Below are 15,293 nucleotides of genomic sequence, written 5' to 3' on the forward strand. Positions count from 1 at the left end.
GTACTCACCTTTGTCAGGGAGTCTGTTACATGTACGATTGTAGTGATCGTACATGGTGCTTTCCCACAAGGACTAACGTCCCGTACTCACCTTTGTCAGGGAGTCTGTTACATGTACGATTGTAGTGGTCGTATTTGGTGCTGACTCCAAGACTGACTGCGTCCCCATGGTGAAGCACACACTGCTGGAAAAGACTGTGGTAAGAGAAGCCGGTACATCTGACAGTTGTCTTCCCTTCTAGATCCTCACAAAACTGCCTACACTGACTGACAGTACCAGAATATGTCTCTCCTGAGGTACTGTCAAACATGTTTGTGGTCTTGGTGTACTGACACGGTTCTGGAACACAAAAAGATAATCAACAGAAAAATGGGTGAATTGTTCCCCTTTTGGTTTTGATTGCACAAAACATTATTATTCATATTATAGTCTAAAATGTAGGTCATTTTCTGTACTGTGGTTGATGAATGGGTTCTTTGCCCTCACCTGGACATCTCGGAGTATGCAGGCTGACGGTGGATCACAATAAGGAATTTTAAAATTAACAAAAGCACTTCTGTTGTGGTGGATTCCACATGGTGATTATATTACTTGTAGTATTGTATTCCGGTAACTTAACCGAATAGAATATCGGAATATCGAGTATGAAGAAAGATGATGATACTCAAGGGCAGTCTGCCTAAGCCGAATATCAACTATTAGGAAAATTGATGACCGTTTTTGTAATTGAACAACGCCTATAATTGTGATGTAATTGCTTCAACAAAAATTCCATATCATCTACTACCGTACCTTTGAGACAGTTTTTGTTCAGATAAGCCAGTGTTCCTATGTACTTTGTGCCAGTGGGACAGGGTTTACAAACATCACTGGACACAGGGTAGGAGTTTTTCGGGCACTGACCACAGGGCGGCAGTCTGGTGCTTGAGTACAGACCAGTTCTACACACCTCTAAAACACAACCCAAGCTTATCAGTAAACAACCTGGAGAAAATACTATTTTACACATAATACCACATGCAGAATCAATTAACGTCAATTAATTTTCAGTTAATACCAATAGATAAATGCCATTACATACCATTAATTAGAATACATCATTTGTAGATAAGTCACAGAATGATTATTGTGAGGGACTATCGAAGCACCAACTGTTCACAATTTTAATGGCTATTGCTTTTTTGCCAGTTTTAATTGTCAACTTGCTTTGCTTTGATGGACTAAACAATTAGCTCATTAGATTACATTACAATGACATTATCACATAATATATTCCATACCTTCACAATTTGAAGAATTTGAGTTGCCTTCTCTCTGTGTCCATGTTCCTAACGGACAGCTGCTACACGTGGACATTCCCTGTCTGTCATTGTATGTACCAAGTGGACATAATTCACAGTCACCACTCACATCTTTGAAGGTCCCCGGTGGACATACCACTGGCAAAAAAAGACAAAAAGCTTATCATATCTTCAAAAAAATAATATAATGAATGAAACATATTTATAATATCAAATATTGCTATTAAATGTGCTCTTTTATGATATATTAGTAAAATAAATATTAGTTTAGGAATGACATTTCAATATGATACAGCTTTGGTTATGGTTTTAATTGGTTCATAAAGGAACACTTTAAATGTACCTACAGCATCATAAAGGAACACTAAATGTACCTACAGCATCATAAAGGAACACTATAAATGTACCTACAGCATCATAAAGGAACACCAAAATACCTACAGCATCATAAAGGAACACTATAAATGTACCTAGAGCATCATAAAGGAACACCATAAATGTACCTACAGAATCATAAAGGAACACTATAAATGTACTTACAGCATCATAAAGGAACACTAAATGTCCCTACAGCATCATAAAGGAACACCAAAATACCTATAGCATCATAAAGGAACACTATAAATGTACTTACAGCATCATAAAGGAACACTAAATGTAGCTACAGCATCATAAAGGAACACCATTAATGTACCTACAGCATCATAAAGGACCACTATAAATGTACCTACAGCATCATTAAGGAACACTATAAATGTACCTACAGCAGCATAAAGGAACACTATAAATGTACCTACAGCAGACCCGTTTGCCCAATTGGTCCCTTGTTTCGACGTTGATGTCGCACTTCTGTTCGTTGGTTAGCAGGGCCTCATACTCAGCGGTGATGTTAGCACAACCTGAGATCCCTATGATGTCCCTTATGTCTTCTATGACAGCCGTCGTTTTGGTGAATATTAAAACAGCATCATAAAGGAACACTAAATGTACCGACAGCATCATAAAGGAACACTATAAATGAACCTACAGCAGCATAAAGGAACACTATAAATGTACCTAAAGCATCATAAAGGAACACCATAAATGTGCCTACAGCATCATAAAGGAACACCAAAATACCTATAGCATCATAAAGGAACACTATAAATGAACCTACAGCAGCATAAAGGAACACTATAAATGTACCTACAGCAGACCCGTTTGCCCAATTGGTCCCTTGTTTCGACGTTGATGTCGCACTTCTGTTCGTTGGTTAGCAGGGCCTCATACTCAGCGGTGATGTTAGCACAACCTGAGATCCCTATGATGTCCCTTATGTCTTCTATGACAGCCGTCGTTTTGGTGAATATTAAAACAGCATCATAAAGGAACACTAAATGTACCTACATCATCATAAAGGAACACTATAAATGTACCTACAGCGTCATAAAGGAACACCATAAATGTACATACAGCATCATAAAGGAACACCAAAATACCTATAGCATCATAAAGGAACACTATAAATATACCTACAGCATCATAAAGGAACACTATAAATGAACCTACAGCATCATAAAGGAACACTACAAATGTACCTACAGCATCATAAAGGACCACTATAAATGTACCTACAGCATCATTAAGGAACACTATAAATGTACCTACAGCATCATAAACGAACACTAAATGTACCTACAGCATCATAAAGTAACACTATAAATGTACCTACAGCATCATTAAGGAACACTATAAATGTACCTACAGCATCATTAAGGAACACTATAAATGTACCTACAGCGTCATAAAGGAACACCATAAATGTACATACAGCATCATAAAGGAACACCAAAATACCTATAGCATCATAAAGGAACACTATAAATGAACCTACAGCATCATAAAGGAACACTATAAATGTACCTACAGCAGACCCGTTTGCCCAATTGGTCCCTTGTTTCGACGTTGTTGTCGCACTTCTGTTCGTTGGTTAGCAGGGCCTCATACTCAGCGGTGATGTTAGCACAACCTGAGATCCCTATGATGTCCCTTATGTCTTCTATGACAGCCGTCGTTTTGGTGAATATTAAAAAAGTAGCCTCTACACAATCGTGTGAGGAGTCCACACTCGGAGGATCAAACTCAAGGATGAAGGTACCGGTGAACTACAGCAAAACACAGACACTTAGGTGACTTGGTGGAAAGAGGAGTTGACATTTAAGAGTACAGGTATGAATGAATTACCGAAAAAAATGGAAACTTTGGTGACTCGGGAATGGCGGGTTAAATTGAAGGTTGTATACACTGGTAAACAACAGACACTTCGGTATATAAGGTGGAGGAAGTGTCAATAGAATGACGGAGGCATTAAATGATTACAGGATAAAATGATTACAGGAAAACGCGGAAATTTATGTAACTCACACTTCTCTAGTATCTTATCATATAAGAAGGCGGAAGTTTAAACTGAAGGGTAAAAGTATCAAAGATATTCAGGCATACATGAAATCGTGGTCACTCAGGGAGTCAGGATCATTGAATTCGACACACTGTTATAATATGATGTGCTGAATTAAGCCTTACCGAGTTGTTTATGATGTTGCTAAACTGACCGTCCGTTATATTGACGATACTGGCCGCCCCGAGGAGCCCACACACGTTGGTTACCCTGGCAGACACTGCGGAGAAGGCCTGCTGGATGCTGTTTATATATTTGCTCAGACAATCCGCGGATAATATACTTCCATTAAGAACAGGCTGATAGATCAATTGATGGATTTGTTTGAATGATGTTGGCAATGATGCTGCATAAATAATGAGTTCATACAAGGAATTAACATACATCCATGCAGGTAAATAAACAAGAAAATTCACAAACATGGAGTTTTATCAGAATTACTTAAGCATGACATCATATATTAACATATACAAACAGGATTAAACCAGTAACATCAGTCATTAATTTGATACTTACAGGAATAATCCAGTGATACAAGTCATACAATTTTACTCACAGAAATTAACCAGTGGCAACAGTCAACTATTTGTACTAACCGGAATGTGTCAGTGACAACACCCATTGATTTATAGTCGCAGGTTTGAATCGTTGACAACAGTCATTTGATTATACTCACAGGAATGATGATCCAGTGACATCACTTATTAAGAATGAACCAATGCCCCCAACATAACACATCGACTTTCACATATAGAAAAGTTATATTGTAACCGATATTAAACACAAATAAATATGTACTGGATAGATATGATCCCCTGATATCATACATGAAAGTACTCTCACTGTCCTGAAATCATACAAAAGCTGTAATACACATCATAATAACTTACACATACAAACCTGAGTAGAGGTTCGGGTTCCTTAGACTTATTTACTTACACACACAGGAGGGAACGTGAGTAGAGGTCCGGGTTCCTTAGACTTATTTACTTACACACACAGGAGGGAATGTGAGTAGAGGTCCGGGTTCGTTAGGTTTATTTACTTACACACACAGGAGGGGACGTGAGTAGAGGTCCGGGTTCCTTAGACTTATTTACTTACACACACAGGAGGGAATATGAGAAACCGTCCAGTTTCCGCCAATGCTACACTCTGTGGTGAACACTTCATAGTTTGGACCGAAGTCATCGTAGAAGTAATAGTCGTGATCACATGTTCCCTCACATCGATATCCGTCATTGTTCACAGTTGATGTGCAGTTTAACTGACCGTTTACTGGACTAGTCAGTGAGGCTGGATGGCAGCTTGCTGCATGATAAATACAGATGAAAATAAAAAAGTAAACATTTGTTTCAATGACGGTTAAAAAAAAAACAGGTAAAATAATCATACAGATTAAAAGTTCATAGTATGGCAATATGTGTATTTTTTCCCCTTTTTCATCTATTGCTAAGGTGAACAATAGCCAGATAAGGTATTACCAAGTCATGCACAGATATAGGCATCAATGCACTATATGAGAAGACCTCAGGGGCCAATCAGTTGTTCACATCAACTTAGAAGCGGATGCATGGCAGGGAACTCTCTGCTACTTCTAGACGCTGTAACATGTTGATGCACTCGGCCCTTGAATGACTGAGCACCATCATCACTGATTACGCCAACTACGCTGTCTGGGAGTCTGTTCCAGACATGGACTGCAGAGTGGATGAAAGTCCTGCCATTGGAGTACGTTCTTGAAACTGGTTCGATGAGTGCATGACATGGCATTGACGTGCTGGTCCGGGTAGCTTTTCTGATCACATATAGCTGAGAAAGGATTGCCTTCAAGTCAAGTGGATACAAGTTTGTGTGCATCTTGTAGAGCACAGATTGTGTTATAGGTACTAAAGAATATATACCAGGCTCCCAAAATATTTATAGTAAGAAAATAGCACCAAATTTGTTACGTAAAAGGGCCCCTAAAGAAACGACAAGAGAGGTGACATTGACAGTCTGTTTTAGCAATAATGATTTTTACCTTGGACCGAACGAATATTTGGTCTTAATCGAAATATGTTGCAGGTAAACTGACATGTGAATTTTCATTCTTTCCGAGATATGTTGAAGGAAAACTTTCATGTGAAGATTAACCAAAATCTAAAAACACTGCGACAGCTGAAGGGATGGCAAGAAAAGTGTCGCCAATGCAGACGGGCAGACAAACGACAAAAACATGCATTTAAAAAACACCTATGTTTCTTTGATAACCAAGGAAAGCAAACCATTCATATTAAAGCTTAATCAGCCATGTTACCTTTTATTTTTACTTGAAACCAACATGTATCCAAGTTTCCCCTCGCGTCTGTGATGTTGCCATATATGGTAAAATCTTGTTCAAGGGTTTCTGTAGATACATGCACGTGATCGGGTTCAAATTCCAGTGATACAGAGGAGGGCGACACAGAGAAGTTTGCTGAGGAGATGGAGATATTGTATGGGTGCTCCATTAGATAAACGATGAAGGAATCGGGACACCTGATCTGTGGTAGTCTCTCATCTGAAACATAGAACACAAGGCATGTCGGCTAGACATGTTGTAGAGTGCCACAGTGATCACTGTGTAATTATAACATTTTAAAGGAAATCAGTATATCAAAATATCCTAAAATTGACACGAAGTTTCAAATTAAAGACAATATTCATTGTATGCAACTTTTGTCAGTTCGATCGGAGTGACCTATTGCTTCCCTAGTCTCACTGTAAATGATTTCTAGAACGTACGAGTGAGTGTAGGTTCTATTTTATTCTGCATTCCGCTGTGTTCTCGCAGATATATGGCGCAGTGTTATACCAACCTTAACAAACCCTAACTACATTGAGTAAGTTCCTACCCATTATGGTGATGTTGATTTTGCATTCCGCTGTGTTCCCGGAAAAGTCTGTGGCAGTGTACACCACAGTTAAATTCGCCAGCACTGGATCAGTGATATTAAAGTCGGCGGGGGTAACTGTGAAGCTTGACAATGCTACGTTGTCATAAGCTACAGGTAGGCGAAATATGGGTGAGCCATACACATTCACCATTACGTAACCTACAGGACATCCCGTAATGGTAGGCATTGTAACGTCTGAAAACAATAATTAAAACTCAGTTGAAAATAGTAAAAGACCATGTAAACGGGTTTGAATAAAAATGATTTGTTTTACTATGTGATGTAATTTACAGGCGTGTATAATTTTACTAATTTTCAAGTCCAAATACGTGCATAATTTTATATGAGTTGATGAAATAAACAAATACAGCCCGGCAGTATAAATGGCTGATGAAACCAGATAATTGAAATTATCCGAAATGAATATAGTTCAAGCATAAAAACCCATGAAAATGACATAACAGAGAAACGCTGGTCAAAATGTGCATGTTTTTGATTTACCTCTACAGATAGGCACGGTGCTGTTCCATACAAAATGGGTGTTATCTGGAGCCAACACACATTGCAGCTGCGTATTGCCCACGAGCTCCAGCTCCGGATCATCACACTGGAACTTTACCGTCCCACCCAGAGAGAAGTCTGTCCCCACAAATGATCCACTTAGTGGTCTCCCCGGGTCTGGACATCTGACCGCTACACATCCAATTCACCACATATGAAATAACATAGAGATAGCAACACGATGGTTCAGATAGTTAACACCTGGAAATTACTTAAGACAAATCAAATTTAACTAATCTATTTGTCGGGATTTACCAGGTTATCACATTCTACTTTAGCCCTGCTATTGTATAAAAATTCATCTACCGAAAATATGGAAACATCTCTCATATATTGTGGAGTAATCGTGACCCCGAACCCTGATGTGTTCAAACTTGGCGTGGTTTTAAAGTGCACCGATAATTACAATGCATTTCGTTATGTCTGTCACATAAAAAACAAAGAATTCCCAGTCCCAAGAGACCGTCATAAGTGTTTGACAGACGGCCGTCAGAGATAGTGTTTAACTGCGTTTTAAATACGGTGTGTTATAAGGCGAAAGTTCGATTCATTGGGGAGGTCTTTGGCAAAAAAATATCGATTTTATTCAAATTCGATATTGGAGATACAATTTCGTGAAGTCGCCACTTCTGTTCTGAAAACAAAAATTGATTCCTGAGGCTAGATAAATCGTAAATACCATGACAAATCAAAAGAAATCATGGCAAAACAAAACATAGGCAATTTACAATTGTTCGGGAGCACAAATTCAATTGCACGGTTTTTATAACGAAATACCACAAAACACAACTCAGTGGACACATATTTAAACTTGCTATATGACTGCTGTAACTACTACCAGAACCAATGATTGATGTTAGAACCCATGCACCGCCCTATGTGTTAAAATTGTTGGGATCAAAGATTATGTAACCTAGTAACCTGCACTGTGGATTCTTTTTCAATAAAGTTTTATAATTGATTTGCTCTTTATCAACACATTGATATGTCAACAAAACATTTTTAAACAATAGTTACGTCGTCGGTTTTCTTATAACCAAAACGTTGATAAAACCACGAATTCATCGGCAAAGGAAGAAACATAGTCGGACAAAGCAACAAATGTTAGCATGACAAAAAGTAATTTCACAAGGTTTTTATGTAGATGAACGCTAAAACCTATTCAACTCACGTAAACACATAAGACTTCCATAATCCCAGTAGCCATCAGAGAGACACCGAACTATAGCATCTCCTTGACTACTGTTTCCATGGAGACGGTAAAATTGATCACAGGTGACATTAAAAGAATTGCTGAAGGTCGTTCCTGTCACAAACATCACTGTTCCATTAGGAAAATCTTCAGGATATCCACAATTGATTTCTGGAAGACATCCAAATCAAATGCTATCTCCATCAATTCGAATGATCTAATTCATGTTATGTGTTACATAGTTGAGATTACTAAACAGACAGACGCACGTCTGTTTATATAGAAATAGTGATTTTTCTAACTTTTATAATTATAAAGTTACATATCTCATTAATCATGTTCTAAATATATTGGAGTTACTATTTACCTCCACATTCGTAAGAGTCCCCGACCAGTCTGTAGGTATCTGTTGGTGTGTTATACAGACATTGCCTTGTCTTGTTGAAAAGTTCCATACCAGGAACATTACAGGTGAGAGCGACAATGTCCAGGTACATCACCTCACTAGGGACGATAGCTGTGGCTGGCACGGTGGCATTAGCCCACATGTCTGGTCCATCAGGTGGGCAAGTGGCTACTAAAATTGCATGTTAAACTGTGTAAATTCACATGCTCGTCTATCTATATTGACTAATACAACAATGTTGAAATACTTCTTTGCCCCATATATTGAATATCCATGTCCGGAGTGATACAAACTGTATGTGCATTGCTTGCAAATATATGGTTGTAAACTATGTTGTAAAGTATTTTGTGAAAAACACTATAAAGGCAAAGACTGAGGATGCTATTATGTGATCGACATAGACTCTGGCTGACAGAATCTTTGACAAGTCAGTGACAAGATATTTCAGCATACCGTGGCATTCCTTTTTGGACAAACTTTGTTGTTTGTTTTTGTTTTTCATATACGGTTGATGTTTTGAAAGAACATCAGGACTGGTAAAAAAGATATTGACAAGTACTTCAATTTCACTTTCAGACGACGTGCTCTGTATAAATAAAAAAAATCATTGACCACGTCAATCGTATAAACCGTTCTTAACTTTAAATCAATGAAAGTACAGACTCCTTCAGCCGCTTTATCTTTGCTACACCATAACAAACGGATGACTTGCTTTAAAACTGTAGAATAAGTCTGACGATAAAAGTTTTTTTAAGGAAAATCTTGTCTTCCCAAATGTATTTATGTCTTCGCTCTGAAACCAAATTGTTATGCAACTTGACGTTGCAACACCACCTCATGCAGAATGCCAATAGTCCCCTTTTCCTCCGTTACAGCCGCGGCATAATGAAAATGCGTTATGGTGTCGGTTTTATGTTTGTTTTCGTTTTAAGTCGTCACAGGATGACACGCGAATTACGTTACGTTTTTGACCTGGTGTAGTTCACGAGTCCCTTAGATTCTTAGACGACCGAATAATTTCAAGCTTGATTTTATTACTGAAAACGGTGTCACTTGGTAGGTATTCCATTCCAAAATGTTCATACTACAAACAACACCCCATTTTATCTATATTTACAAATATAAAGCAATCTACAAAGGGAGGCGTTACCTATTCTTTCCTACAGGCTGATCCATCAAATTTAATTTGTCGAAATAAACTTCAATTGTTTAAAGCTAAAAGGCTGGTATAACCAAGGTTATTTCCCAGTGATGATAAGCATATCAACTCACCGCGGCAGGAGGGAAAGGGATAATTCCAGGAGCCATTAGAGTGACACTGCATGTCGTGGTTATGACCGAGGACAAACCCAAGGTTACACCTGTACATGAGGGTGTCACCGTAGTGATATGACGTCTGTCTGTTAATAATGAAGCCATCTTTTGTAGTAGGCGGAGATGCACACGTCATATCTGTTGTCAAAGAAAACGTATTAAATATTGGTAACGTATCACAGGTGATGATGATAAATATATACAGCTCGTGTCAGAGGAATATTTATTAAATATTGGTCACATTTGTTGCTAGAGGAAAATATGTTACATTTATTTCAAACAGTTTCATACGTAAAGGTGTAATATAGATTTAAATATGTTTTCAAAAGTAATGATGTAAAATACAGGTCGCATTAATTGCATGAGGTAAGGGTTAACTTATTAATAAGACTAAAAAGAACTCACATGAAATATATAACTATGTGTATACATGCTTGTGTTTTTTGGTTTGTTTCTGTATGTTTATGCATGTATGTATGTACGGATGGATATATTTGCACATTCCTATGCATGGATTGGATATATGTGTATATGTGTGCATATCTGTGTGCATGTATGCGTGTATTCATGCATATGTGTATATGTGTTTGAGCATGCATATATGTATGTATGCATTCTCGATTTACACATGTATATATGTTCTGATCCCCTTGTAATAATGCTGTGTAGTAATGAAACAGTTTAGAGATCAAAAGTGACACATACTGAAGTATCCTTTTGGTTTGGATTATTGCATAAACTACATGTATTGATTTGTGCTACGTTTATGCATACATATAGGAATGTGTGTATGTTAATAATATGTCGTGTATGTTTGTATGTATCCTGAGTAAATGTAAATGTGTTCAGTATACATATGTGTGTGGCTGTGTGTTAGGTCTGTCGCAATATATAGGAAAACAGGTATATCGTAATACACAAGTATATTGTATTGTACAGAGATGAAATATTGCTGTATCGCAATATTTTTTTTAAAGCTGATTTTCATGTATCTCAATCTGCTTGGTAATCTAACTTTGCAAATTACTACAAATTCTAACAGATATGCCAATACGCATACAAAAGGCTTTTAATAGTGGTGGGAATTAGTGCAAATTTTGTAATCGATAGTTGGTTTAAAAAAAGCTTAAATCCATGTGATCCATATTATATATGATTAGGTTCGATAATATTCTGACAACAACTTATCATAAAATCGAGCACATCTTTCCTACGACATTATATCGGGATACGTATCGCAATATATTCATTCTGTATTGCGATGTATCGTGATACACTCTTGGTGTATTGTGACACCGCTAGTGTGTGTGTGTGTGTGTACATATGTATGTATGTATTATGTATATATTTTATATATGTATGCTATGTATATGTGTGCGTGTTTGTGTATATTGATATTACTATGTAAAATGTATATGAATGTTTGTCTGGGGAAAAAAAAGAAAAAAAAAGTAATAATGTCGCCAGAGATAAGTGTGTTGAATATTGGTCACTTCTGTTGTCAGAGGTAAGGGTTTTAAATATATGTCAAAACTGTTGTCAGAAGTAAGGGTGTGAAATATAGGTCACTTCTGTTGTCAGAGGTAAAGGTTTTAAGTATTGGTCACCTCTGTTGTCAGGGGTAAAGGATGTTAAATATATGTCAAAACTGTTGTCAGAAGTAAGGGTGTGAAATATCAGTCGAATCTCTTATCAAAGGTAAGGAAGTTACATATAGGTTACTATGTTGTCTATGGCAACACTGTTTTAGGTGACTCGAGTATACAAAACGACATATGTGATTGAAATGATGGGTTGACATCCACAAATAATGACGTACAAAAACATGAATGATGAAGATAGTAGTCTTTCAAACACCTGTGATGGTAACAGTATACATACAAACACATGGTGAACTTTCAAACAAACATGTGATTTGGATTGAAGACTTACAGATACATGCGTAATTGAGATATTGAGATAGAATACGTATACACACTTGTGTGATTGTGATTGAAGACTTACAGATACATGTGTAATTGAGATATTGAGATAGAATACAAATAAACACATGCGTGATTGAGATTGAAGACTTACAGATACATGTGTATTTGAGATATTGAGATAGAAGACATACAAACATATGTGTGATTGAGAAAGTAGACTTACAAACACATGTGTGATTAAGATGGTATACGTCCCCGACAAGGTTTCCAGATTCCCCTGTAGGTATATAGTAGCCTTGGGTACCATTTATTGTATATAAATCGTAACCAAGTCCACATACACAGTTGAAACCTCCACCAAAGTTCTCACAACCCTGACTGCACGTGCTGCTGTTGTTAGAACATTCGTCAATGTCTGAAAGGTTGTGGAAAACATGTTATAAATTTCCTAAAATAATGAAGCTTCTGAAAATGTTTGATGTTTTAATTTGATGACTTAATATTGCTTTGTTGTTTATAGTACTGGTAGCTATATTCAACAAGTCAAGCAACTCTCTATGCACCATCTTATTTTAGGGTGCTACGTTTTCGAGCAATCCTTCATGCATAAGCTTCTTTTCGGGTGTACTACTTCAATATCAAACAAGGTAAAGCAGTACGTCTTAATCATTATTACACACACACTACCATCACACTCGTGTCCCAGTGTCCTGATATCGAGATATATGCTAACCTTGACAGACATTTGTCCCAGTGTCCTGATGTCTAGGTTTATACTTACCTTGACAGTCATTTGTCCCAGTGTCCTGATATTTAGGTTTATACTTACCTTGACAGACATTTGTCCCAGTGTCCTGATATTTAGGTTTATACTTACCTTGACAGACATTTGTCACAGTGTCCTGATATCAAGGTCTGTACACCTCTTGACATACATTTGTCCCAGTGTCCTGATATCTAAATATACATTTACCTTGACAGACATTTGTCCCAGTGTCCTGATATCCAGGTTTGTACTTACTTTCACAGACATTTGTCCCAGTGTCCTGATATCTAAGTATATATTTACCTTGACAGACATTTGTCCCAGTGTCCTGATATCCAGGTTTGTACTTACCTTCACAGACATTTGTCCCAGTGTCCTGATATCTAAGTACATATTTACCTTGACAGACATTTGTCCCAGTGTCCTGATATCCAGGTTTGTACTTACCTTCACAGACATTTGTCCCAGTGTCCTGATATCCAACTTTACATTGACAAAAGAAAGACCCTATGGTGTTGACACAGTCTTGGCTGATTCCATCACAAGCCGTGTCATTAACACACTCATCCACATCTGAAAAAAACACGCATGGTATGTTAATGACTAACTGTAAATTAGTCAGCAACTCACACATGAAAATATATAGGCCGTTTTCTAGTTATTATATAAAAATGTCACATCTAATATGTATTTCCTTCCTTCACAAGACGGTGAAATTATAAAACTATAGTCTAATGCATGGTTTGTCTTTACTATTAAAAGACGGTAGAATTATATGTCTTGTTTAACATAAAGTCTACCTTTACCAGAACGATGGCATTCCAAAGGTTATGTTAAGCACAAAAGATGTATATATGTTGACAAGGCGTCAGAATTCTTATTGTCTCATTTTACTTTACAGCACGGTCATGTCCCCAAATACCGAAGGTACAACTCCTAAGGACTTGTTTTACACACATTCTATATCTATTGCACACAAGGGTAAACATCCTAAGGTTGTTTTTTTGCACATCCTCTTTGTACCTTCACACGAAGGTACCATTCCCAAGGACTGGTTTGAATGGCATGTTACTGTGGAGGAACCAGAAATAATAAACCCAGCATCACAAGTCAAAGTAGCAACGTCTTCATATCGCATGCTATGTCCTGGTGTGTCTAATCGGCCATTTCCTATTTCTGGTACCAGACAAGATACACCTTCAATGAGAAAACATTCAACGAAAACAAGTTAAGCCACAACATGCAGAGAAATATTCCTTAGCTGTATGTCGCCATGTTATTAACACATCTATATAGGAGAGCTTGTGCATATTTTAAAAATGATACAAATACGAACTAGAATAGTATTAATAACAGAGTACGGCCTAATATTATATTAATGTAATGCAAATAAAGTTGTTTTAGCGTAAGCTATACAATAACATAATCTTATCATTGACATAATACACACATTGACAGAGCAATCAAATCGACACAATCTCAACACTAACCGAATATACTGATAGTAGTTATATTTATAGATTCCTCAAATTAATCTCAACATTTATATTCATATAATCTTATCTCAGTAAGAACCCGTATACTAGAATGACCAGGGTATTGACAAATATGTAGACGATACTTGCGTGGCCTGAATCGTTACACGTACAGAGTGTTTACAATGACAGTCCTAACACGGAAAGACAATGAACATCAACAGAACGTTGAAAATCCTAAAATTTGCACAACTCTGGATTTGACATAACCATTACATAGACAGAATCATTACGCTGAATAACCCTCCCTTCAAATACACAAAAACATATAGAGTAGCTTAATATTTACGGTCACAAGACGGCGCAGCTTCATTCCATGTGCCATTTGCAAGACAGAAGATAATTGCTGTTCCTGACAGTTCGAAGCCCGTATTACATGTATAGATTACACGGCTCCCAAAGTCCAATCCAGTACCACTCTCTATGGTCGAGGAAGCATTGGTCACAGCAGGTGGTAGGGAACAGTTCAAGGCTGTTTAGAAAATAAGAATGTTAAGAGATTTAAAAAAAGTTTTCAAAACAATTAATGCTTTAAATTTACCTAGCAATGCTATGGATTTTACCTCCGTTTGAACGGGCTAGCAGATATCTTTGTCACTGAGCAGAAATTTATAATTGAACAGACAATTATCAATGAGAAAAATAATATTTTAACAGACCTGTATCGATGATTAGACAGGTGTGATTGATCATCATCGCCGACCAGAAAATTAACTGAGCAGATCATCATTTGATCACAAAAATGAAGTCTTTAAGAAGACAGACACTGCAACTAGCACTATTTAACAGACTTAAATAAGCTCTTGCAATTTACAAAAAACCCTCATTGATAAACAAAATGAAATAGGCGCTCGTTAAATAAAAGGATAACAGGAAACAAAGTAAAATAGGCAAACGTAAATTAATTTAGGGTCTAAATTAGTGAAAAATTGGGATTG

General features: G+C 37.1%; 1 protein-coding gene across 1 annotated transcript in view; it reads right to left on the minus strand.

Moving 5' to 3' along the window:
* The window catches only part of LOC110466352, an 80,197-nt gene that overhangs the window by 48,167 nt on the left and 16,737 nt on the right, over nt 1-15,293 (minus strand). Inside the window, exons 11-26 of the mRNA XM_021522799.1 lie at nt 14,645-14,827; nt 13,844-14,017; nt 13,268-13,393; nt 12,278-12,469; nt 10,088-10,267; nt 8,777-8,986; nt 8,389-8,580; nt 7,158-7,349; nt 6,615-6,851; nt 6,038-6,280; nt 4,843-5,049; nt 3,864-4,084; nt 3,208-3,445; nt 1,281-1,439; nt 793-951; nt 91-339 (exon numbers count right to left, since the gene is read on the minus strand). Coding sequence (XP_021378474.1) covers nt 91-339; nt 793-951; nt 1,281-1,439; nt 3,208-3,445; nt 3,864-4,084; nt 4,843-5,049; nt 6,038-6,280; nt 6,615-6,851; nt 7,158-7,349; nt 8,389-8,580; nt 8,777-8,986; nt 10,088-10,267; nt 12,278-12,469; nt 13,268-13,393; nt 13,844-14,017; nt 14,645-14,827 — 3,162 coding nt within the window. The remainder of the gene's footprint in view (nt 1-90; nt 340-792; nt 952-1,280; nt 1,440-3,207; nt 3,446-3,863; nt 4,085-4,842; nt 5,050-6,037; nt 6,281-6,614; nt 6,852-7,157; nt 7,350-8,388; nt 8,581-8,776; nt 8,987-10,087; nt 10,268-12,277; nt 12,470-13,267; nt 13,394-13,843; nt 14,018-14,644; nt 14,828-15,293) is intronic.

This window comes from Mizuhopecten yessoensis, unplaced genomic scaffold, assembly GCF_002113885.1.
Source record: "Mizuhopecten yessoensis strain PY_sf001 unplaced genomic scaffold, ASM211388v2 scaffold1669, whole genome shotgun sequence".
Lineage (NCBI taxonomy): Eukaryota > Metazoa > Mollusca > Bivalvia > Pectinida > Pectinidae > Mizuhopecten > Mizuhopecten yessoensis.